General features: G+C 30.0%; 1 protein-coding gene across 1 annotated transcript; it reads left to right on the forward strand.

Annotated features, from left to right (window-relative positions):
- The first annotated feature begins 15,982 nt into the window (after positions 1 to 15,982).
- Positions 15,983 to 24,491, forward strand: LOC114750629 (MADS-box transcription factor 6). The gene is made up of 8 exons (XM_028939222.1): positions 15,983 to 16,168; positions 21,071 to 21,149; positions 21,279 to 21,340; positions 21,446 to 21,545; positions 23,418 to 23,459; positions 23,720 to 23,761; positions 23,900 to 23,985; positions 24,383 to 24,491. Exons 1-8 carry the CDS (start codon positions 15,987 to 15,989, stop codon positions 24,489 to 24,491), a joined length of 702 nt encoding a protein of 233 aa, XP_028795055.1. The 5' UTR covers positions 15,983 to 15,986.
- The last annotated feature ends 1,353 nt before the right edge of the window (positions 24,492 to 25,844 follow it).

Consider the following 25,844-nt stretch of genomic DNA (forward strand, 5'->3'; position numbering starts at 1 on the left):
AAATTTAAAAGCATATAGAATAAATGACTACAGAAGACCTGAATTATGTTTGTATGTAATTCGATCTCCTTAAAAATAAAGAAAAATTAAAAATTACTAAAATAAACAATATTCAGTATATTATTGAAAAAAACTATTTTTAAATGCTAAAAAACGTAAAATTTACAAAGTGCATATGATATATAATTGGATATATTCAATGAATATAAAACTATATAATAAATTATAAATAATAAAAATCTAAAATGTTTTTTTAAAACACAAGTTCAGTTGCTTGCCCATTCAAACGGGAGAGGGGAAAAAAAAAAAAAAAACCTCAAAACAACTTTTTGTCTTTTCACTAGCCAAACATATGCTTAGCGTTGCGCATTATGAGCAAGTAAGAAATGCTCGCTTGTAAAAATTTGGAGCTTTCACTTGGCATATTTTTTGAAAATCTAATTACTCCCTCATTTCAATTATAAAAGCATTTTTTTCCTAACCCACACAACAGGCCTATCAAGATAAATAGTTAGATAATTAGAGCTTTAATTATGTTTTAATTTTATTTTTTTAATACTATGGAAAATGAGCCACATCAATAAATCATAGTAAATAATTTTAATATATAAATGTAAACATTGTTTAAAAAATATTAATAGTCCTTAACAGGCCAAAAATACTAAAATATAATTTTTTTTTCTAAAAATATGTATCACATTTGAAATAAATCGAGGAGCAACAAGATAGCATTATGAGATTTAAATACAAAGACATAATCATTAATAGTAGAAGAGAAAGGCATTGATAAAAATTTTTTTGACAATTCCTATCTTTGAACAAGAAGAGAGGAAATAGAATGAAAAAGATGATGAGGTAAGAAAACTTAGCTTTGTAATGAGGAAAAATCATGTGAATAATTTTTGTCTTGTGATTAATAAAATTAAGATCCGGGGATTTGTTTTAAAAGTATTTTTAATTCACGTCACGCCTAAGAAAGAAATGATAACCGTTTAATTTAATTTTTTATTTTATATTTGAGTCTTGTTATGGTGTATTTAGAGACCTCAAAATGTGTATTTGAATTGTAGAACGTGAGTTGATAGTGCAATTAAAGATAAGAGGCCTCTTTGAATTAACTTTTTTTCCATCTAACTTCTGAAAAAATACAGAGTATGGTAAAAGCCAATTTTTCTTTCGTCTTTCCTTTTTTGGTCATCATCCTCACATTTCCCTTATCCTGTCAATAACCTTTTCCTTGTTTTTCCGGATGTTAATATTTTATTTTTTTCTTTTTTATTTATTTCCTTTATAACAGCATTGTTTTATATATTTTTAACAAAAAAATTTATTAATTTTCACATTTAAAATTTATTTATTTTATAATGTTATCTTAAGTAAAAATAAATTTTTAACATACTTTTTATAATATTTTTAATTTCTAATATTATTTTTTAAAAGTTATATTTACATATATTTATTGACTGAAAACAATTAATTAATTTTTTAGTCTTTAAAATTTTTTAATAATACATTATTTTTTTATCTTTGTAATTTAATTTTAATATTTTTCAAAAAATGTAAAATTACAAAATATATATTATAAAACTCATACTATTTTCAGTTATTTCACATCTAAAATTCTTTTTAATTACATCATCATCCTTCTACGTGTCATATAAAAAGTAATGTTAATTAAAAAAAAAACTAGGTAGTTAATTTTTTGATTAAAATATGAAACAAGTAATGTCATCTACCTATACTTTATTTTTATTATTAAAAGTCAATTTTATTTAAATTAAAATTATCCATAAAAAGTCGGCCCATTGCACGAACCCGAAAGCGCTAGAGTAGAAGCTCCTCAGCGGTATCAAATAACTCGCTGCACCACTGTGCTTTATGTATTTTTCCTTAAATAAATTAGGAAAAATGGCAAAAAAAATCACCAAAATAAAAAAATTATATATAGGGATCCATGATAATATTAGTATGTGTTTTGACACTAATTTTATATATTTTAACAACAATTTTTATAAACTGATCCCTGTGTATAATTTTTTTTATTTAGACGGTCTTTTTTATTATTTTCTAATAAATTAAGTTGAGCTGACTTCACTTCTGTTTATGAAAAAAAAAAAAAAAGTAAAAAATTGATGAACTGATAACTTAACCACGTGTGACGTGTGTCCCAAAGCAACAAAAATAAAGCAAGTCGATCTCATAGGTATGGATTTCTTCAGTTTCCAGCATTCTAGTCAAATCTTTTCATATGGTACATTGTGCTGTTGAATTGCTTTCATGCTTGCTCTAATCCCGTATATAAGATACAAACAATTAAATTATACAAATTAAAAAATTGATTACAAGCAATAAATGTGTTAAAATATGCTTTATTTTTAAAAAACAATAAATTGATTAAAAATGAAATAAGGGAGAGAATGAATAGAAAAAAGGACATGTGCGTGAGAGAAAAAATTAGTGCAGGTTAAAAATTAAAAAAAAAAAAGTTAAGATTTCAGACATTTTCTAATTAAACTCATCTCCTAAAAATTGTATCTTATATGACTTGAGAAAATATAACATTATAAATGAGCTTGAACTTCAATTTTTAGGGTTTTGTTTAGGAATCATTATTAGAGGCCTTCCAAGTTAGGCACAAGCCTATGAATTTCCAGTGATGGGAATGAGCTCTTCCTCACTAAGGGTGTGTTTGGATTAGCGATGGAGAAGTAACTTTTTTTTCAATCTGACTTTTACAGAAGTCAGATTGGAGAAAAGCAATTTCTTTGAGCTTATTGTATAAATCCGTTTCAGTGACAGAAGTCAGATAGCCCCATCACAGATCCGAACATGTAAAACCACAGTCACATTAAAAGCCAGATTGGGACGCACGTTTGGGGCCCAAACGTGGTCCCAAACGGACCCTAAAGCGGTTATCGATCCTACTTCACAGAACCACCTTTCATGGTTGTTTCTTCTCTTCTTTTATCTTTTGGTGCCTGGTTTCTTCCTAGTCTAGGTGGCCTTCCAATTCTTTTAGTTTTGCTTCAGCGAGTTCTCGAGTTTTTTTTTTTCATCATTTTAAGCTGTTGCTTCCAAATTACAATAAGAAGAATTAGAATTTCTAATGATCGGGTTCATTGTCTGATTACTCAAATATGAGATGCACGTCTGATTCGTGCATCAAAGTTACAAGCTTTGTTGGATTATTATTGGCATCTTCAAGGCTCGATTAATATTACTACCTTCATTCCTTAATATAAGACATTGTTTGACTTTTATTTTGGTCATAAATATAAAACTTAAATCTACTTTATCTATAATATTTATGCATTTTTTTCCAAAATAATCCTCCTAACAATGGTAGTTATAGCCAATACACTTGATTAGCAAGGATATTTTAGGAAAGACAACACCTATTTATTACAAATAACTAACTTAAATTCTTTCCTTAATCTCTTCAAATTAGTTAACTAACTCTTATAATTAAGACCGGAGGTAGTATTCAATAGCATGTCAATCACTTTGTTCTATCCTTTAGCAGCGTTCATGGCAAATACTTTATCTTAGAGCAAGGTTCATGGATTTTTCAAGGTCTTTATCGATCGAGCTGTTTATGAACGGTAATTGCATCTTCCAATCGAGCATGTTCATTTTGATTACTCGTAAGTTTGATTTCAAGTTTGAGCTGCTGTTACACTGGTATATATACCGATGAGGTTGTTGGTTTCATTGTTCATCACTCGTCGTAGTTCATGTTTAAAGGCGCATGGCGCTTTATGTTTTAAAGTTTTTTTTATCGGGTTGTGTCATGATCTGTTTTTTTTCTTTCGAGAGTATATTCCATGCTCATCATAAAAGAGAACGACAACCTCATCTTAACGTGGACCATTCAAATTGATTTTGAATTATACACATACAATTTAAATTTTCGTTATGCTTCGCAGATTGAAAAATTTAAATCCAAACCATTCACATCAAATTTTTTTAAATCTAAACTAGATTTCACTACAATGAGATGAACATTTTTTTGTTTTTTGGTAAAACGAGATGAACATTAAATAAGGATCTACATGTTCTCATCTTTCATCCATTCAACTTGTGATGATCACTGAATATCCATTCAAATGGCTAATGGCCAGGAGCTGAAGTTAATGTTTTTGCTTGAGCACGCCGCTTAAATATGTGGAAATTGTGGGTGGCTCTGCGCACCGGCGGTGACTGATTTGGAATTTACTTTTTCTGCTAATGGGCCCGGGTCGACCCATATCTCCTAAGCTCCGGTTATCGTTAAGGGCGGGATATGGCCATTAAGGTTTGGGCTTCAACTACCAGAATGGATCCAAATAACCAATTTGGTCCAACAAGATGTTTTTTTTTGCTCAAACTTTTTAATCATCTTCATATGGCAAGATATATATACTTCAAATTTTTTCACCCAAATATCTGTATCAAAATTCAAGTTGTTACCAGGCTGATGCCCCTAAATTATGCTCAAATTGAACTCATTTCCTATTATATCCTAAGTTTCTGGCCTTTATTGCTACAAGATTAAAGTATATACGGCACCTGAAAGTGTTTTTCTGGTTATATTCAATACTTTAAAGTATTTTTTGATGCATTAAACATCCTGAAGTATTTTTTAAAATTTGCCCAACGCTTTAAAGTTTTTTTTTTTGTGTATTTAGCATCCTAAAGTTTTTTTTAGACGCGTCTAGCATCCAAATTTTTTTTTTTTAATACATCCAACACCAAGGGAAAAAAGAAAAGCTTTGAAGTGTTGAACCCACCTAAAAAATACTCCAATATGTTGGATGCTCTACAAAATATTTTGGGATGCTCGATTCATCTAAGAAAATATTTTGGGATGATGAATGCACTTTAACCCTTGTTATAATAATTGTTTTATTTTCCATTTGTTCTGTAACTTTCTGGCTACTCCCTTCGCAAAAAAAAAAAAAAAAAAACCACCCCATGCATTCATCTTTTACTTTACTAGATTTCAGTACTCTAACAAGAAACCCTAAGAAAGAAAGACACACAGACAAATAATGGATTATTTTAAATTGTGCTACTCTACTTATATATTTTGTAGCTTGAAAGAAATCACTCAAAACCATCCACGAGTCTAATTCTCCCCCATCCCCTCTTTTTTTTCCTTGAACATTTCATTTTTAACTGACCAATTGTTATATATTTGCATATTGCATTATAACTACCAGAAATAACATTTATGAGTAAGGAGTAAACTTCATCAACAGCAGAGATTATATTAATGATCGGAGGGAGCATTTTTTTTAAAATTCCTTTTTCATATCCAAAAGATAGCCTAACTATGGAGGAAAAAGCTTTTTTTTTTTTGCTGGAGAAATCTTTCCTTTAGAAGAGACAGAAGCAGAGTGGGAAAAGATGAAGAATGAGAAGAATGCACGTTTTAACTAACTAGTACGTGCCTTTCATTATATGGGAGTTGTGGAATCTTAGAGCCGTCAAATGTCACAAAATCATATGAATTGCTTTTGTTTCTTAAAACAATTAAAAATTTAAAATGTAGTCCGCTGTAAGTTGTTCGGTAATTTAATTCATATTATAAATAAAAAGAACTTTATGAATTTTTACGAATATATCGTTAGAGTGAACACGTCACGCGTTATGATTTAAAAAAAAGGTATAAAGGATTAAGAAATAATATAATAGAATTTTTTTTTGCTAAACATAAATTTTTTTTATTTAAAACATATCTCCTAATGAAAATTCAAATTTTGACTCACCATTTTACGAGGTATTATTCTTTTTCACTAGAAAAAATAAGAAAATTAATTATGACAGGGTACAATGAAACTATTTCAGGGTCCAATTTGGTAAGAAGTCCAATTCTTGGTTAGCGTAGGTTGGGCTTGATCTGGGACACGGACCGGATGTGATTTTCCTGGTAAATATTATATTTTTCTCTTTTCACAAGCCCAACATTTCTTGCAGTTAAAAAAATAATGGAGATGCAGTTTTATTTTTCCCATGTCATCACTTTTTTACAAGGGAGAATTGCAATTAGGTCCCACTCAAGGGAATTAAATGCAAAAAGATCCATTGAAATCATAAAATTATTCTGAAGTCCCAAGGGACCTTTTTGCAATAAATTTTATTTGTTTAATTACCAAATTACCCTTCTTCTTTTTTTGAAGTTTGCTTTGACAACTGAAAGAGCAGTGGTTAACAACTCAGGGTGCAAGGATTGACAACTATCGCGGCTGGTTTGACAACACATTTTCTCAACATATCATATCATAAGTTGTCAAACCAGCCGCGATAGTTGTCAATCCTTGCACCCTGAGTTGTCAACCACTGCTCTTTCAGTTGTCAATGCGAACTTAAAAAAAAAGAAGAAGGCTAATTTGGTAAGTAAACAAATAAAATTTAATGCAAAAAAAATTTTGGGACTTTAAAATAATTTCATGATTTCAAGAGACATTTTTGTATTTAATTCCCTTAAGTGGGACCTAATTGTCATTTTCCCTTTTTACAATACCTTAGATAAAACCATTGACTCCAATTATTTTTTTAAGAAATCATAAGGTATTATCCAACCGAGAGTTAGAGACTAATTCTCTCAAGGCATAGAAATCATCAAAGTGGGTTTTGCTTCTCCCAATAATTTTTTTTTTCACGCACACGACCTGGTTCGAATTTAAGACACTATATTTAATGGGCCTAGCCATCAACCATTAACTCAATTTTATAATTAAATGGAAAACAAGAAAAATATGGACTTTCCATTTTGTGGGTTTTCTTTTCTGGTGAACACTTGTGGGTCTTATTTAAAGCAAGAAATTAAAAACAGAATGAGAATAAAAGCTGGGTAATCTCTTGAAAATCCGGCGTTCTCTTTGGAATAATTGACCGAATTTATTGTAGGATTTATATGTCAAGATACCCAAACATACGAATTTTCCGATAAATATCTTATCGTATGATACAATTGTATTATTTACGAATTTTCGAATAAATATCTTATCGACTAAATCAGTCAGTCATTTATTCTGATAGTTAGAACATCTCAGAATGTATTGATTATACGGATACTGATATGTTTAAAGTAACATTAATAATTATCTTATTTATGAAATAAGTGCATGATGAGGTGTATAGTGTTTTATTTCTAACGAAAAATTGAACCATTAATGTACGTATCGTAATTTTACAAGAACTTCAAGATATTATCAATTTGCTTAACTTAGAGTTCTTGTTTATGCCTGTCTAGCCTGAGATCTCTATAATAGCTTTTGGAAGGTACAAATTGGACCACACAGAAAATTTTGAATTTTAAAATAAAAATTAATTAAATTTAGACCTTTTAACACGTCTTAGTTATAAAACAAAAATAAAAGTCATTATTCTGGTCAAAACACCGGTTGGTTCAGTGGCTACTGGTTAGACTTGCGATCATGATGTTTGAGCTGATTATAAATATTTTAACATATTTCAAATAATATATACTTAACATATAAAGAAATAATAATCCATAACAATAAAATTTAACATTTAAATAAAAAAATATGTATTATAAAAAAGAAATTTCTATTAGTACCCCATCATTTTCTTTTTGATTTTTCACAATTTAAATACGCGCAACAAACATGTTAAAATTAGACTCAAGCTTAGGAAGTGTGGTGAACAACACTGCCATTGAGACAACTTGCTTCCAATCCATCCCATCATTTTCGTCCAAAACATATCAACGCTAGATTTTGGAGGTATGTTCTGACTTTAGTGAGCTTTTAGAACCTAATTTATTTAGACTTTTTTTTCACCAAAAAAAAAATTGCTCTCATCATCAAGCCAAAATTTGGAATGGCTGGACAATTAGTACTTTTCTGGTCCTTAATATATGACCTAATTGTTGAGTTAATTTTGATCCTAAATATAATACATATTTCTTATATTTATGAATTTTTTCTAAATTACTCATATGAAATCTTTCTCAACCATAATCAAGTAGAAGATGGAGAGGATATTAAGAAAGATGATTATGGTGTTTTAGGAAAAACATGTCATATTTTTTATAATTAATAACTTACCTAACTTCCTTAATTTAATCAAATTAGTAAAATATGTCTTATATTAAGGATTAAAGAAGTACTTTGTAATGTGAAAGCAGAACACTGAAGCAATTTTAACTAGACGAATTGAATTCTCAAACCATTGCTTTTAACTCACTCGGAGAATGTAATTAATATGTAAAAAGTAAACCTTGGAAATCTCTAAAAAAGATGGGTGGAGAATGGATTTTCGATTTAAAATGCTTTTTATGTGAAGGAAAAAATATCATCCTTATAATACCTTATCTTACCCTTGCACCACAACATCCTAAAATGCATCGAAAAGTTTTCCTAACAAGAACAAGCATTTACACGCACAAAATGTGTACTCTTTAGTTACAACAAACAAATGTAGACTCGTCATACGTACTTCTCATGAATATTATTACTTCTGGTTCTAATTATAAGAACTTATTTGTAGACTATAAATGAGATCTTATAATTAAAATCAGAGGTTTTTTTTTTTTATCACTTCTCATGAATATATATTATTCACGCATTAGGATAACTTATATATATCGTACATACAATGTATCAAAATTAAATCAATCATCATCATAATTATTTTGATAGATAGAAAACCTTGCTGATTTTATATATATAGTGATATGTTTAAAATGCTACTAATAGTTATACTGTGAGTTAATATTATTTTTAGTTTTTGAAATTTGACTTTATTTTTATTTTAGTTTCTAAAATTTGATTTTATTTTGGTTCAACTAAAGGCAAAGGATCAAAATCAAAATCAAATTAAAGTTTAGGGATTAAAAATGATATTTTCCTTTATGTTAGATTACATATAAAATAGTTACAAATTAATGACCAATTACAGCATTTTATTTCTATAAAAAATTATTAACCTTTAATATGCATTAATTGCAAATAATTTACTTAATTAATTTTCTTGAAAATTCTAGATTAGTTATCTAGCTTGTATATTTACGACTGGAGGCAGTAATATATTATTCAAGCCAAGAAAATTAATCAAACTTAAACCTTAATCAAATAAATTTAAACATTGTAAATCTCTCAAAAATGTGGAGAAAAACCATCGTCAACTTAAATCCCTCTGTAAATATATAACCCTAAGGTCCATGACAACCTAGAAATGTTTGGAAAAGTTTTCCTAATAAGAGCAAACATTTACACAAATAATATGTATTCTCTGGCTGGAACTAACACATGGAGACACATCATGTGTACCTCCCGTGAATAATATCACTAATTCACGCGTGACCACTTTTTCACATCATATAAATACGACGCCAAACATTGTCTTTGACTATAAATGAACAAAAGTTCACTTCTTAGTTTAAATAATCTTATTTTTTAAAATTAATAAGTGGTTGGTTAATCAGTGATCTGTCTACCTATATATGAATATGAACGATAATTGAATAGTTACGTACGAGGTTCAGCTTAGTGTATATATAGAATTATCTCCATATCAAAGGATTTGGGTTTGAATTTCTTAATTACTCTAAATCAGAAAAATCATAAAGAATCTTGAGTCTTTTATAAAACTATATTTTGTATACTTAGGCATTTGATTATTTTTTGTTTTTATATTGGCTCTATTGTAATCTAGTCGTAGTTGGACAGTTTATAATCAACAAATTAACATAATATATGCTAAAAGATTATGTAATAAATAAAAAAACTGGTAATAATAAAATTCACAGTTCAGTATTTAAATTGAAACAAGTGATGGCAATTTGAATTTAAAATTGGGAATTTAAAATAAACAACTGATAATGCAAATCATTATTCGTTAATATTTATGTCAAAAATACCACCAAATTCGATTCAAATCCTAGAATATCTGCTAAGTTTATAGTTTAACATCATGTTTGAAGGAAAAAAAAACACCATGTTGGGCTCAACGGATCAGCGGAAGGGAAGGAAAAGATTGAAATAGAAAAAATAATCGGGGGATAAGAAATGGTCTCTTTTTACTTGGTTTAATCAGAAGGGACAGAAGGATAAATTTTAGAGGCAATATAGGAAATATAAGTTTAATATCATTATAAAGAAAATAATATTAAAAAAAATTAATTGGGTTCCTTTCCATTAAGAATTAGGGGAAGGCATCATCAACTTACCTCTTTTCCTAACAATTCTGAGCCAAACAAGAAAAAGGGGGCACTCTTCTCCCCTCCTTTAAAAGTTTATATGAGCCAAAACCCCCGGGGAGGGACCTCTTTCCCTACTCTCTCCCTTTCCTTCAAAAACATCGTACCAATATTCATATATTCATGATTTTAATTAAAATGCTTAATATAAGTTATTCATGATCAAGTACAGAAGTAATACTCATACCAGCTAATAAATATTGAGCATGAGAACTTGAATAGAAACCGATGTCGTTTTATGTATACCAATGACTTAAAAAAAGGGGGGAGGGGACAAAACACGTGCCTAGTTCTTACTGGTTTTGTTTTTCAATTACAGGAAAAATAAATTATATGGAGATTTTGAACATATATTCAGTTATTGGTTGAACATTCTTGATCAGGTCGGCCATTACCTTAATCCAATTTTGATAACATAAATGATATACATGCAAGCTAGTGTATGTCTCAAAAGAAGGGTTGAGAATCATGCTCTCATGGGAAAAACTAGTTCATTTTTATCCCCATTTTATGGACATCTCGTTTTCAAGTGGTTATTTCAAAATTTAATGACATTTTAATTTATAACTATGTATATAACAATTATTAAAGCAAGAAAGAAAGAAAGAAAGTCCGAGGTGGAGAGCTCTTTCAAAGGTCACATTATAGTTACCCAAATTTCACGACATTGACAAAATAATCAATTCATGAATTATTAAGGTTAGTAAAAGAAGAAACAATCATCGAGAAAGAGATAAAAGAGATCAGATGAGAAAATCATGCTCAGTGTGTGGATGGCAGAAGAAGATGATTCATTACACTTCAGAGAATCATTAAGGTTGGCACAGCTCACAAGAATGTGACACATGTATACCTTACAAGGTCGTGGATTTATATTCTCTGAGCGACTATACTGATTCTATTTATAAGTTACTTTCAATATATTTTACATAGACTAATAATAATTTTAAAATTTATTAACTCTTATTTAAAATTTGATAATTTTTTAACCTCATCTCTATTTAATATATAGTATACATAATGAAAACAAAGTTAACATAATAATAAATAAAAAGTAAAATTGTGCATTTATATAAAAATTTTCTCTCTTTATCTTATAAATAGGATAAAAAATTTTCTTCTCTCTTTGTGTTATAAATAAGACCAAAGGAGTAATTTATAAGCAATGTTTAAGAACATTCTGATTATAAAACATGTCTAAATGACACCCCTGATATGAAAACCCAATCAATTTAGTGAGTTAAACCAGTGCGTCAGTTTGTCGGCTGGTTCAGTTAAGAGTTTTAAATCGGTTAATTAGGCTGAGCTTTGTTTCTTTTTTTTATTATTGATTTTAAAATGACAACATTTTGAGTTTAAAGAAAAATAGCAATTCATTGTATTTTTATTTTATTAACTATTTTTAATTAAATTATGCACGGTTTATATATGAATATTCTTTTCATTCAAACATTAATTTTTTTCAGGGCACTATATATGAATATTTTTATATATTTTAATTAAATTATGTTATCCTAAATTGATTTCGGTTAGAACAACATATCCTTAAACAATTATCTCAAGTCTCAACTGGTTTACTAGCCAATTTATTTAAGTGTAAGACTGTAAATTCAAAACTTTTATGAAAAATATAATGTGTGCATGAATTATTAAAAACATTCAAGAGCCAACTTATAAATACTTTCTTTAAATTCAAATGAGAAAATCCTTAACACACAAATTTAAATTCTATTATTAACATGAGAATTTTGTAGGTAAACAACATATAAATATTTTTATAATTCTTTTATGGAGTGCTCTTCTTAATTTAGATAATTTAGATCTATTTTATTTTATTTTTAATGGATATAAAATTCAAAATAAAGCTATTTTTTTTTTATAAGAAAGTAATTTTAATAATAACCCAGGTTTGGCCTTTTAGTTATGGAATCTAAAACTTTTTTAAAAAAAGAAAAAGCAGATGAAAAAACAGAAAAATTATGAGGGAGGGGGTGAAAAATTCTAGAGGGGACCGTCAAACGTGGGGGTTGGGAAAGCACTCGCTTATGTTGAGCTTCATGTAAGCAAAAGATAAACGACAAGGACAGGGGAAAAACCCTATGGCCTATTGTTGGGCCCTCTTCGGCTGCAACGCAATTCATGTGAGCTCGAAACGTGTCGAGGTTCAGTTGGCCCCACGCCAAGTACACAGCATCTCGACCAGCAAGGTCAGCATATGGCCTCCAAAGCATCAAAGAAACCCACTGAGAAGCTGAAACCTGGCAAGGCTCCATGGGAGTGGACCCACCTGATAATAGGGTGAGATGAGATCTGACCTCCAAAGGGGAGAGAAAAGGACATGAAAGTGGCTTTTTCATAGGAACTAAGAAGTGACTGCGAAAGGGAATCTGTAGACCAAAACGAATGGACAGTACCAAGTCTGAGTCCAAACAAGAAGTGAAATGACAATATCAATGTATTTTGGAGGAAGACGACCGAGGGGGAGGATGGCCGTCATTATTATTATCATGACTGTAATGAAATATTGAAGCGAAGCTCTCTGCTTCAGAAAATTCTGTCTTATGGCCAAGTGGACACGATGCCTCTTGGAATATTTTTTTAATTTTATTTATAAGTTATTTTCATCATATTTTACACAAATTAAAAAAAATCTTAAATTTCATTAACTTTCATTTAAGATTCAATAACTTTTCAACTTTATCACCATTTAATATATGTTATACCTTATGTAAACAAAATCAATATAATAATAAATGAAGAATAAAATTATATATCCATACAAAACATTTCTTTTAGTACCCTATAAGTAGGATAAAAAAAATATTTTCTCACTCTGCCTTATAAATAGAACCAAAAGAGTATATGCTTAATGCTATATGTATCATTCTCTTTTGGCAATTGGCATCAACATCCTTTTGTTTTATCATCACGTTACATGGTTTCTCATCAATTACATAAGGTCCTAATAATTGACATACCAACATGTCAAAAAAACAAGAGGATTGAGCTGCAAATCTATTATAAAAATTTTAATTATTTAGGCGTGTTGAGACTTGAAAATATAAAATCGTAGCAATCTTGTCTTATGTTATTACAAATTTAACGTTGACTATTAAAAAAGTGACATTGATCATTGATATTTTTAATGACAGGGGACAACATTGCTATGACTTTAAACCTTTAGAGCAAGTTTGTAACCCAAAAAAACTCATGGTTGCTCAGCACTACTAAACTATAACTTTCAAAACAAATTTACACTTTAACCATATATAAATTATAATTTCTAAAATAGACATATGGAATTTTATAAGCTGAGCATCACTTTATCGTCTCCCTCAAATATCATAAATTGCGGCCAGAACCTTGTATAAGTTACAACACCTCACAGTCCTTACAATAAAAAATGGTATAAGATCAAATCGCCCCGAGTGGTTTAGGAGACAAAAGAGTGTGTGTATGTGTGTTGGTCCCATCCCTACATGAGAGAATTAGGATAGGATTAAAAAAATAAAAATTTGGATTAATTATTCAACCGATTACGATATTAGTTCATAATTTAATGATCAGATTACGATGGAATTGTCAAAAGATAATCAGTAATGTGTTTTTAATATTTTGTGATCTTCTAATTCTATCATATGAATACATATATATATATATATATATCTATATAAATTTATAAACATTTTCTCAAATCTATCATATTCGATTGTTTTAAAAATTTAGTTAGAGCAGTTTAATTATCAAAATGATCAAAAAAATTTTTTTATATTTTTTATTATTTTAATATACAAACATGAAAAAATTTCTCAAATTTTTTTTTTTTGCTAAAAAATAAGTGGCTTTAATTTGTGAGGAAAAAACTCAAACAGCGAAGTCTAAATTATGTATAATCCTCTAAACTATATAACTTTCCTGGTATTTAAAACTTTGCAATGGACTCCCTAAATATTTTAATGTTTGCAAATAAACCCTTGAAGTTAATTGTTAAAACTTAGGGGATTATCTACACATAGTTTAAAGTTTGAAAAGGTTATTTGCGGGGAAAATTAAAAAAGAATTCAATAGATTTTTTTGGTTAAGGACGCATAGAATTTAAGTCAAGTTCCTTAGAATTATTATATCCTTTATTCAAATCAGATTCTGTCATTTGTATTTTTCTCATTCAACATTTAACCCAAATGCTGATTAAAAAAAATAAGACACAAATATGTTGAAACAATAGATATAGCGATTCCAATAAATTTGACTCATGTTTTGTTCTTTATTTGTTAATAATATATGAATTAGTGTGTAAATTTGCTCTGAAAGTTTTTATTCAGAAGCGTTTGGGCACCTAAAAGTTTTTCTGAGTGCAAACTTACCCCAAAAATTTAAAGTCATGACAATTTTCCCTCCTACCATTAAAAATATTAATGATCAATGTCACTATTTTAATGGTCAACATTAATTTTTTAACAATAAAGGGTAATATTGCTATGATTTTAAACTTTTAGGCCAAATTTGCATTAAAAAAATGGTGCCCAATGCTCCTGACTCCTGAGTGAAAGCTTCAAGGACAAATTTGCATATTAACACTTAATATATCATGTTTGGTTGGTAAAATAACATTATATTTAACCAAAAGCGTTGTAAACATAAAATTAGAAGCTGAGAATTTTTTTTTCTAGCTTTTAAGATTAAGAAAGTTATTTACTCATTTTGTCTTATTTATAAGTTATTTTTAACATATTTTATTAAAATTAAGAAAAATCTTAAACCTCATTAAGTATTCCTTAAAATTGAATAACTTTTCAACTTTATCCTCATTTAATATATATATTTTCTTCAAGAAAAAAAATTTACATAATAACAAACAAATGATAAAATAATACAATACATTTATATTAAAAATGTAATATAATTATATAACCTACAAAGGGGATGATATATAGGAGTACACAATTCAAATTTCATAACCTTTTTTATCCACTAAACATTAAGTATGCCAAAAAAACCAGAGAGAGAGAGATATATATATACACACACACATGCATTTATTTTTAAGAATTTATTTTGAAGACAACGACATCCAAGAACCTGCAGCAAGAATTAATTTCGAACAAGGACATGCAGCGCAGCGTACCGCAAGCTATTAAGATTGAAATAATACATGTTGATTTCATTTTTCATTTCACAATAAAACAAGTTTGAAAATATACTCAATTCAACTTGGGGGCCCCATTCATTATCTTGAGAAAATATATGTACTTGAAATTGCCGACGCAAAAACCTTAACCGCTACTGTGAAGTGTGAGGTCCTTAATTCTCTTAACAATCTTATGTATCTCAATGAGGAAAGCTTTCCTCTCTCTGCCTTCCAAAGTTGACGGATTCAAGAAATGAATCATTGAGGAAAACAGAAACTCCAAGGTTACCAATAATTTTCTGTCACCCATTCATTCATCAACCCCGTGGTTCAGTTTTCGCTCCCTTTCTCATTATTTTTCCCGAGCTTTCCCGTTTACGAGGCCGGTAATTAACTGTAGGCAGTAGAGCACAGGCCACAGCCACACAGGTAAATAAACCTAAGTCGGGTATTTTACGGAGATTCCTTAAGGATGTTACTTCAGTGAAAGAGACTCGGTAATCGAGGAATCTTGGTGATGCATGCTGTCTCTTTTTGTGCTCTCTTTCTTCTTTTTTATCTCTTCGTGTAGGTGAAGATAAATAGGGGGGAGAGAGAGAGAGATCTTGCAGATCATAGTGCAGTAGAGAGAGAGGGGGGGAGAGAGAGAAGATGGGAAGAGGAAGAGTGGTTCTGGAGAGAATAGAGAACAAGATCAACAGGCAAGTAACATTCTCGAAGAGAAGGAATGGATTGCTGAAGAAAGCGTACGAGCTTTCCGTGTTGTGCGATGCTGAGGTCGCTCTTGTTATCTTTTCCAGCCGGGGGAAGCTTTTCCAGTACAGCAGTTCTGAGTAATGTCAATTCCTTTCCCTCTCTCTCTCCCCGATCTCTCTCTGGTTTCTTTTTCTGATATTATCTATGGATTTCAATTCAACTCCTTTTGTTTCCCTCGTTAATTTCCTTTTCATCCACCAAAGGCATCATGATTATGAATGTGCTTGCTTGGTTTCTGCGGTCAGCTTTTGTGGCTATATTATGGATTTGAGTCAGACAGCGAGTAGTGGGTACTGGGTGTGAGTTCTCCTTTTTAAGTTCTGTTCACTTAGTTTACTCCTGTTCACAGATCTTTTGCATGTAATTTTCCCTGTTTTGTTATGTGAATTTGTGTTGCCTCCTTCTGTTTTTGTTTGTTTCTTCTGGTGGGCGATCTTCTTCACATATTATCTTGAAATTAAATCACCCTTTTGTGTGGATATATTTATACTACTCCTAATCCTAATTATAGGAACTCGTTTATAGTCTATAAACGAGATCTTATAATTAGAATTGCAAGTAATATATTCAGTTGGAGGATATTGTTCTGTATTACTGCGTGTGTTCTTTAATTTCGAGCTGTTTGATCAGGTCCTGCTAGTTTCGGCAGCTAATAAATCATATTTCGTTCTGAAACTTGAGAAGGCAATGGTTTTATTTACTTTTGATTAAATTACAAATACTTTTAATTTGTAACGTAATTTGTAGTCATCCTGTGTGTGATAATTTTAATTTCTAGGTCTTATAATGATTTATTCGATTACATATTAGTCATCGTGTGTTATTTCCTACTTCTTTTTGATTAAATTGCACGTAACTCTAATTTCTTTCAGTCAAATCTTTGGCGATACCTCTTCGTTTCCGTAATAAAATGTTTTAACTTTTAATATTGTGAAATTTTTTTACCATCAATCACTCCATTATTTCGTTATTATTACGCAGCATATAGGAGAACGTATTTGTAATTAACATAGTTAAAAGTTTTATAAAGTCAGTTAGTGATAATTTAACTTTAGGAGTTGTCTCCACCACAATAAAGTAGGAGAACTTTTGTCAATTAGATATCATTCTACGTGTCAAATAACGAGCTAATAAATATCAAAGGTGTGATATATATGTAATTTGAAATTTGGAAGAGTTTATTGTCAAAAGTTAAAGGTCAAGTAAAGTGAAGTAGTCATTGAAACACATGACAACAGAATTCAGGGACTGTTCAATATAACTTATTCTTTTAATATATGATTTAGATTCCATGTTCATTTGATAATAGCTAGGGTTTTCTACTTCTTTGTATCGCTAGTTTTTGCCAGAATACCACTCTGGGGGCTCGTAGCCTCTTTTCTTCCCAACTAATTCCAACAATCTTCCAGAAATGAATTGAAGGTACATAGATAGTAATAATTAATGAGTGGTCAGGAATTGGTAATTTGTTTGAAAAGAATTAAGTTAACATGGAGGTTTGAGGGAATATTCCAACTAGATATTTTCTCTCTTCCTTTGGAAAATTTGATACACAACATATATTTATTTCTGCTTGTTTCTTTGATAATTATCTTTTGAAGAAATAGCATAGTTATATGAGTCGTTTTCACGTCCGGGAGAAGGGTGTTATTTGTTGGCTTGATATTTTTGTTGTGGCTATACCATTTTCATTATTTCTTTTTATAATTTTTGGGTGATTAACTTCCATGGCTATAGATACATGACAAATCTTTATTCTAGAGGTAAGAATCAAGGCCGGCCCTTTAGGGCTGGCGGGCTTAAAAAGGCCGGTCCTCTAGGGCTGAAATTTTAAAAATACCCCAATTTTCTAGACTTGACCTTTAAGCTAACGGGCTCAGGGCCGGCCTGCGGGTTTTTGGTCCATTTAAGAAAAAATGCTCTTTTTTATATTTCTCATATTTTTATAAAAAAAAAAGAAAACAGACCAATGAAATTGTTAATAAAAGACATAAATACGAATAAAATTAAGTTACAAATACAAAATATCATCATATATAAATATCTATCAACATCCAAGAACATCTAAAACATTCATTAACAAGATAACACCATTCAAAAGTTTTATCTATAGTGCAATTGTGCAATAAATAATCATTATCATTAATCTTTTAAAACTCCATCATCACTATAATCAATTACTCTTCTTCATAAGTATGCTTTTCTTTTGTAACAAAAATATCAAGTTTTTTTAATAGGAGTTTTACTTTTAAATTTTGCAATCTAACTATTATTTTACTTTAATGTGAGAAACATTGTTGTTGAAACTCATGAATTTTTAATTCAAATTATAGAATCACACGTTATATAAGTATAAAAACACTTTATTATCAAATATATATAGTTTAAAAATATTAACAGATATAATATAAATCAAATCATTATTAAAGTCTAAATTAACCTATTTTTAAAAAATTTAATTGGATAAATTATTATCTAAAACTAAATAAATCAAATTATTCTGTAAATTAAAATAATAATAACTAAATATTTGAAATATTATTAATAATGTAAAAAATTAATAATATTAGAATTGCATTAAAAAATTTAAAAAAATATATAAAAAGGCCTAAAGGGGTCGGTCCTCGGCCTTCTAAGGCCAATCCTTTTAAGCCCTCGGCCCTCTAAGGCTAGAACTGGTAAAACGGGCCAGCCCGCGGGTTGCAGGTTGGCCCGTGGCGGGTTGTGGGTTGTCCGGTGCGGGCTCAAAAGGCCCGTTTTCTGGCGGGTTGGCATTTTGCCAACCCTAACCCGCCAAGGTGGGTTGGCGGGCCAACCCACCAACCCGCCAAAATTTTTATTTTTATTTTTATTTGTTTTTTTTAATATTTTTTTTATTTTTTTAAATGTTAGCAATTATATATAATACAAAATAAAAATACTAAAAATGATATAAAATATTAGAAACATCCAAATAAAAATTACAACACAATAAAATACAAATAGTATATGATTGTCTAATTTTCCAACATGATAATACACAAATTCACACATTTTTTTTCAATGAAACCAATGAGCAATATTGAATAACCTTATTTATCTAATTATTTCTAATGACAATAAAGTTTGAAGTAAAAATTTGCTTTACTTTTGTTTTTGTTATCTATTTTTTTTTTTAAAAAAAAAATAAGTGGGTTAACCCGCGGGTTAGGGTTATGGCGGTGCGGGCTCATATTTTTCAGGTAGTGGCGGGTTGGCCAAAGGCCAACCCTAACCCGCCTCTTTTGGCGGGTTGGCGGGTTCGACCCGCGGGTCCAACCCATATTACCGGCTCTATCTAAGGCCAATCCTTTTAAGCCCTCGGCCCTCCATAACCAGCCCTTCATAGCCTATTTCTCATTTGAAGAAAAAAATTTTAAGCCCTGCCCTCGTAATTTCAGAGCCTAAACGGGCCGGCCCGACATTCTCGACCCGTTTTCCCGGCTCTACTTTATTATTTTGTAATATAATTTCTTTGCTTGTGCGTGGGAGATCGGTTTGCCTCTTCTGGTTTTTTTTTTTTTTTTTTTAGAAGTTTTTCTGGCAGGCGGTCTAGTAATATATAATCCTTTTTTTTTTAATTACATTAGTAATATATAATCTGAAACACTGGAGCGGATATATATTTTTGGAGAGAAATATTATTCCGTTCTATTTGTTCTTACGAGAAGTTTCATCAGTTTTTATTAGTTTTGACAACTAATGATAAGTCGTATTGTTACCTTCTGAAACCATGGTGAAGGCAAGGGTATGATTGTTTGATTTTGATTAAGTTGCACCTAAGTCTAATGATTAATTTTCCCAGTCGTGTGTGTGATTTTTTTTTTTTGGGTTTTTGTTATAGTTTGACCATAAATTTTCTAAATTAAATCTTGAAACTTGCGTACATTTTTTTTTATCATTAATAGAATGATGTATTTGTAGATGTGACGTAAGGTTTGAAAAGCTATTTATTAGTATTAGGTAGGGGTTGTCTCAACCAAAAGCTGTTTATTCTTCTAGTTCTATTTATAAGATAGAAAGAGATAATATTTTTTGATCCTATTTATAAGGTATTGAGAGAAATTTTTATATAAATGTACAATTTTACCCTTTATCTATTATTATATTGACTTGTTTACATGAGGTATAATATATATTAAATAGGAATAAAGTTGAAAATTTGTTAAATTTTAAATGAGAGTTAATAAAGTTAAGAGTTTTTTTTTATTTGTGTGAAACATATTGGAAGTGACTTACAAATAGGATCAGAGGAACATTCCTCTCAACTAATTCCAACGGTTTTCCAGAAATGAACCAAACTACCAAAGGTACATAGATGATGATGATAAGTGAAGAAGTACTGTTTTGTTTGGAGAATTAATTTGGTTCATTAATGATTAGGGTTTATCAAGTGATGGATTCAGCAATACGTAGTGAGACTCTTATGTATTTTAAGTTTTAATTGCATAATTAAGGTTGTTGAGTAAAAATTTTCGTAATTTTAAAATGATATGAAATCACAAATTGTGGTTTTAAAACTACAGAGAATTTCGTTAAAGGATATCATGAATGTTACACAAAAATACCTCCTCACTGAATCTTCCTTCTACTATATCCAAATTCGCTGATTAAGATCGGGTTTTGAGGATTTCAAGATCGATCTGTTGGTTTTTTGTTAATCACTTCTCTATGTGAAGAAATTATATTTCTTTTTCGCCAGAGAAGATACAGAGAAGAATATTTTTGACTTATGTGTGACTTATGTGGAGGCACATTTCCATCCAGATATGGTTCTGTTTCATTTGTTTGTTGAAAAGAAAAATCTTTGTTGAACCACGATACTGTACATCCAACTTTATTTTTTTTTCAAAGGACAGCGATATTTATTGGAATATACTAATTATTATACTGCTTATTAATTATTTATATGAACTATAGTCTAAGAAGTAATATAATTAATGGTTGTTGATGCGATGCAGCCTAGACAGAACCATAGAGCGGTACCGTCAATGTTGTTACATCTCACAGGCTGACGACCTTGTTGAACATGAATCTCAGGTTAAAAATTTTTCCCCTTTCATGTCTTCATTTTTCTGATTTATTATGACAAAAACGTACGAGTTCAGAAGACAAATTATTAATTACTACAAAGCCATTATATTCATCAGCTTTAGTGTGAATTTGCAGAACTTGTACCAGGAGCTTTTGAGATTAAAAGTCAAACATGAAGCTCTTGAGAGGACACAAAGGTTGGGAATAAATATATGATGACATAAAACAAAGTGCTTATTTAATTAGATTAAAGCGATGGACGTCTTAACATATGATTTTTGTGTTTGGTCTATATGATGAAGGCATCTGCTTGGAGAAGATCTTGAGCCACTAAACATGAAGGAATTGCATAATCTTGAGAAACAACTCGACAAAACGCTAGCACAAGCGCGACAACGCAAGGTACTTCTTAAGCTCTTTACAACTACGTTGTTTTGTATAAAAGTATCCTAGAGGATTAGTGCATGGAAGAAGTACTAAAGTTCATCAACCTTAAGAATGAGCGTTTATGATTGGACAAGAAGCTATAGAACCCAATCTACGTAGTCCTACAAAGGTCATTGATTCCCTCTCTTTTAAGAGAGAATCATCCTTGAACCTTCAGGTTGCAGAGGTGACATTAATTGAAACCATGAGATTCGTTTTGATAGTTTTTTAAAGAGGTAGAGAGAATTTGACGAGAACACGCAATAACTTATTCAACGGTGCCTTATGGTTAACAATAAATCTGAAGATTTTGTTGTTAGTAGAACACAGTGATACCGTGTAATCTATGTAATTGAGCCTATCAAATAGGATAAGGCTGCTTGTTTGTTATTGCCCCCAAGAAAGCCTTGTAATATGGTTTTTTCCATTTTAAGGTTAAACTTGAATTAGTACAAAATGAATATTATATTTAGGATCGGAGGAGTATTATTTAAAAGTGTAAAGTCTCTTACCATTCAATCTAACTAACTATAGCTGGTAAGTGTAACAGAGTTTTGTTGGGGAATGAGACCACGTGGTGATGTTAATCTGGTTTTAAGTGAGTTTGGATATACATGTTCAAGAGATGTACAAATTCCAGAATTCAAGTGATGTGAGAAGCATGCTTCTCAAAAGACCACACCGTTTGGGGACTTACCTGAAAAATGGGTACCTAGAGGCTGTGTTTGTCCAAAAATTACAATTTGTTGCTTTCAAGCAAACATGGTATTGTGGTGTTCTTGATGCTAAACCGAACACATCCCTAGTTATAATATAGTTCTTAGAGACATTAGGTCTAATGAAAAAAGTTAGTTCCTCATAACATTGAGAACTAAAGTTCAAATCTATATTAAGAGAGGTACTCATATTTAGTACTAACAGTATCTCGAATATAAGTACTTACAATAAGAGGATATATGTGTTTATTAGGGGGGAACAGCTATGAAATCATACTGCTGTACTCCTCTCTTACCATTGCTTCTTTGACTCTTGCTCTCTTGTTTAAATTTGATCCATTTTCCAACACACAAATTATTAACTATAAATTGGTTATGTTTGCTAGTATTTACTGATTAAGAAGTCACACACAAATGTTTAATAAAGCAAGACTAGTGTATCAGAGAATTGTAGACCCAAAAAAAATTTGTTATATGCTAAAGCATAAATTTTACATTAACAGTTTTAAAGCAAATAATTGTTAGCTTATAAAGGATGTAATGAGCAGAAAAGAATAGCCAGAATCAATTAAAATGCAGGAAAAATCATATCTTGAACTTTACTGCAAAATTTAAGCTATTTCTTCAAACAAAATGCTTATGAACTCTCAATTTCTCCTTGTATATATTTGTTTGGCTCTTGCCTTGCTTGACTAGTTAACATTTCTAGAGGAATTTCTATGATAATTAGCTCCAAAAGTGAGTTGTAAACTTATAGTTTTAAGCTCATGGGATTTGATTTAATTAATTTTTAGTGTCATATATATCAGCTGTCCACTGCATTTCCATGCTTTCTGAATCAAAACCATCTTTGCATGTTAACAATTTTCCAAATCTGTCAAACAACGTATGCTATATTAAGACAGTTGAGAAAAATTAAACGTGCGTTCCATAGGGAACGTAGGTTATAATGTGGTTCCTCATATATAAACCCTCGATCATGCGATGAGATTGCAGATTCGTTCTCAAAACCATTACTGTTATTCTGGTTGAGTCATTTTAGTTCAGTTGTAACTAACTAGTTGAACTTAATTAATCTGATATTCATTACCTCGCATCCCAATAACATACATATCCTGCCGTTTGATTGCAGACCCAAAAGATGTTGGAACGAGTCGACGAGTTACGCAAAAAGGTAATGATTGATTCATCAGAACCTTTCTTTTGGGTGATCTGCATTTAAATAATATACCAGATATTCCAACGGCTAATGCAAATATTGGATGAGTTGCTTTTATTTACAACAATATTTTGAGAATACGTGAGTTGAACTCGCCTAAGTTAATGATGAAAAGCTAGTTAATGCATGCATTTATCTATTTTTATCGTACACACACAGACAAATATATACTTTTTTGACAAGAATATAGCATTTATGTTGTTGATTTACGCCAGGGACACGAGCTAGAGGAGGTTAACAAAGAACTCAAGCACAAGGTATATGTATATTCCTCAATTCTTAAAAAAATAAAGCTATTAATGATTATTAGTGGACAGTGTTATCTTCATTTGGGTGAAATGAAAATTTGGTAATTTGCTTCTTAATTACATTTTTTTTAACTGCCAAAAATTCAGCTTCAGGAAATATATGAAAGTAGCCAAACCGTAGAAGATGTTGAACTCCATTCAGCTGGGACAAATCACAGCTCCTTACAAATATGGTACATACATTTTCACTTTTTCTCCTCCCCTCTCGGATAGTTCATTAAATGAATAAAAATACTATTAGTTCATGATTTTTTTAATTTGATTCAGATGGAATTATTATAGTCAAATTGGTAGCCATTAAATATATTTTAAATTTCATATGATATCAAAAAGTATGCTGATTGAATACATAATATAAATCTATAATTAATTGCATTGTTTTTACAAGTCATAACATCTAATTATAGCGATTCTTGTCCATGTAATCCATGGAAACCAATATTTAGTTTAAATGGAAAAATATTTAGTGTAACTTTATAATCTCAGTACAATACTAGTAGTCATATGCCTGATAAGCAAGTAGTTATAAATAATTATATATGTATGAATTAATATACTAATGTATTACAGGAATGGGCAGAAGGAAGATAGGTCAAAAGGGAAAGCGATTGACACGAGGACACAAGGTGGGCAGATCATTCATAATAATAACATCAACCACAATGGATGGCTGATTTGAAACTTGATATATAATCTCAAGTTTGGAGTTATATATATTGCTCCTAATTTAATATATATATATATATTCTTCAACTATAAATATAAAATATGCTCCTTAATTTACAGGCATATATACGTGTGAGATGTCCATAAGTGACACATCACACTAGGGTCCTGTGATTATGAGATATGCATATATATAGATATATATATATATATAAAATAACATGGCTGCATATAATGCATACTACGTGGTATTTGACTATTTTGTGTAAATACAAGGGTGTGTGCTTAGTTATTATTAAGGCAGAAACAAAATCAAACATATAATTCTTGGAATAACAATGATTATTGGAGATCGATTTTATTCTATTCTGTGTTTCTTTTGTTAATTTATGGATGTCATAAATTTGTTGCATGTTTTAATTTATTTCCTTAAACATATTTGCATGAGATTGAAGCACCAATACTATTCTTTAAGGAACAAGTAGATGTACAAATAATTTGGATTCCTTGTAACAAAGTATGAATATAAATGAATAAGTATGCTCGTCTACGCATGATCTCAAATTCGAGACTTTATGAATGCAAAAACACTTTAATAGGCCTGACTTAAAAAAAAACCACAAATATTCAGGGTAAAGAAGGCCCAAAGGAAATGAACTCCTTTTAAAAGCAATCATGTCCAGTTCTTTTTTCAATCATCTACGAAATTGTGAAGTTAATTACTAAAACACCAACCGACCCCAATTTAAATAAAGAAAACACAATATCAGAAGTTGCATTATTATATGTATATAAATAATAGTGTCTAACAGTATCTTGAATAAACTTTTAATAAGAAAATAACTGTATTTAATAAAAAAAATAGTAGAGAGAATGAAAATGACCAATTTCAAAAAGGAGAATGTTATTAAAGCCCCCACAAGAAAAATAATGGTATTATTTTGCCAGCAAGAAAATAATCGTACTTTAAAACTGAGTATTACCGTATGATATGAGTTTGATGCTAAACAATATGACATGAGTTTGATGCTAATCCCTCCAAAACTTCAGGCAATAGCTTACGCCACAGAAAAAAAAAACATTATACTTCTTCTTATCCTTAATATTACCTCCGGTCCTCAATATAAAAGTTAATTAAAGATTGAATTTGATAATAAATATAAGACTTCAATCCACTTTGTCTATCAAATTTATATTGTTTTTTTCCTAAAATATTTCTATTGATTGTAACAGGTTGTTATCAAAAAATATTTTCAATGCACATGATTAAATAAGGTAATTTAGACAAGTTAGCACAAGATTAAGAAAATTAGTTAAGTTGGTTAAGTGTATCAAATGTATGTTGACTTTCTTATACTACCTTAGT

Source organism: Neltuma alba, unplaced genomic scaffold (genome assembly GCF_004799145.2).
Source record: "Neltuma alba isolate B1F8T4 unplaced genomic scaffold, ASM479914v2 tig00006572_pilon, whole genome shotgun sequence".
NCBI lineage: Eukaryota > Viridiplantae > Streptophyta > Magnoliopsida > Fabales > Fabaceae > Neltuma > Neltuma alba.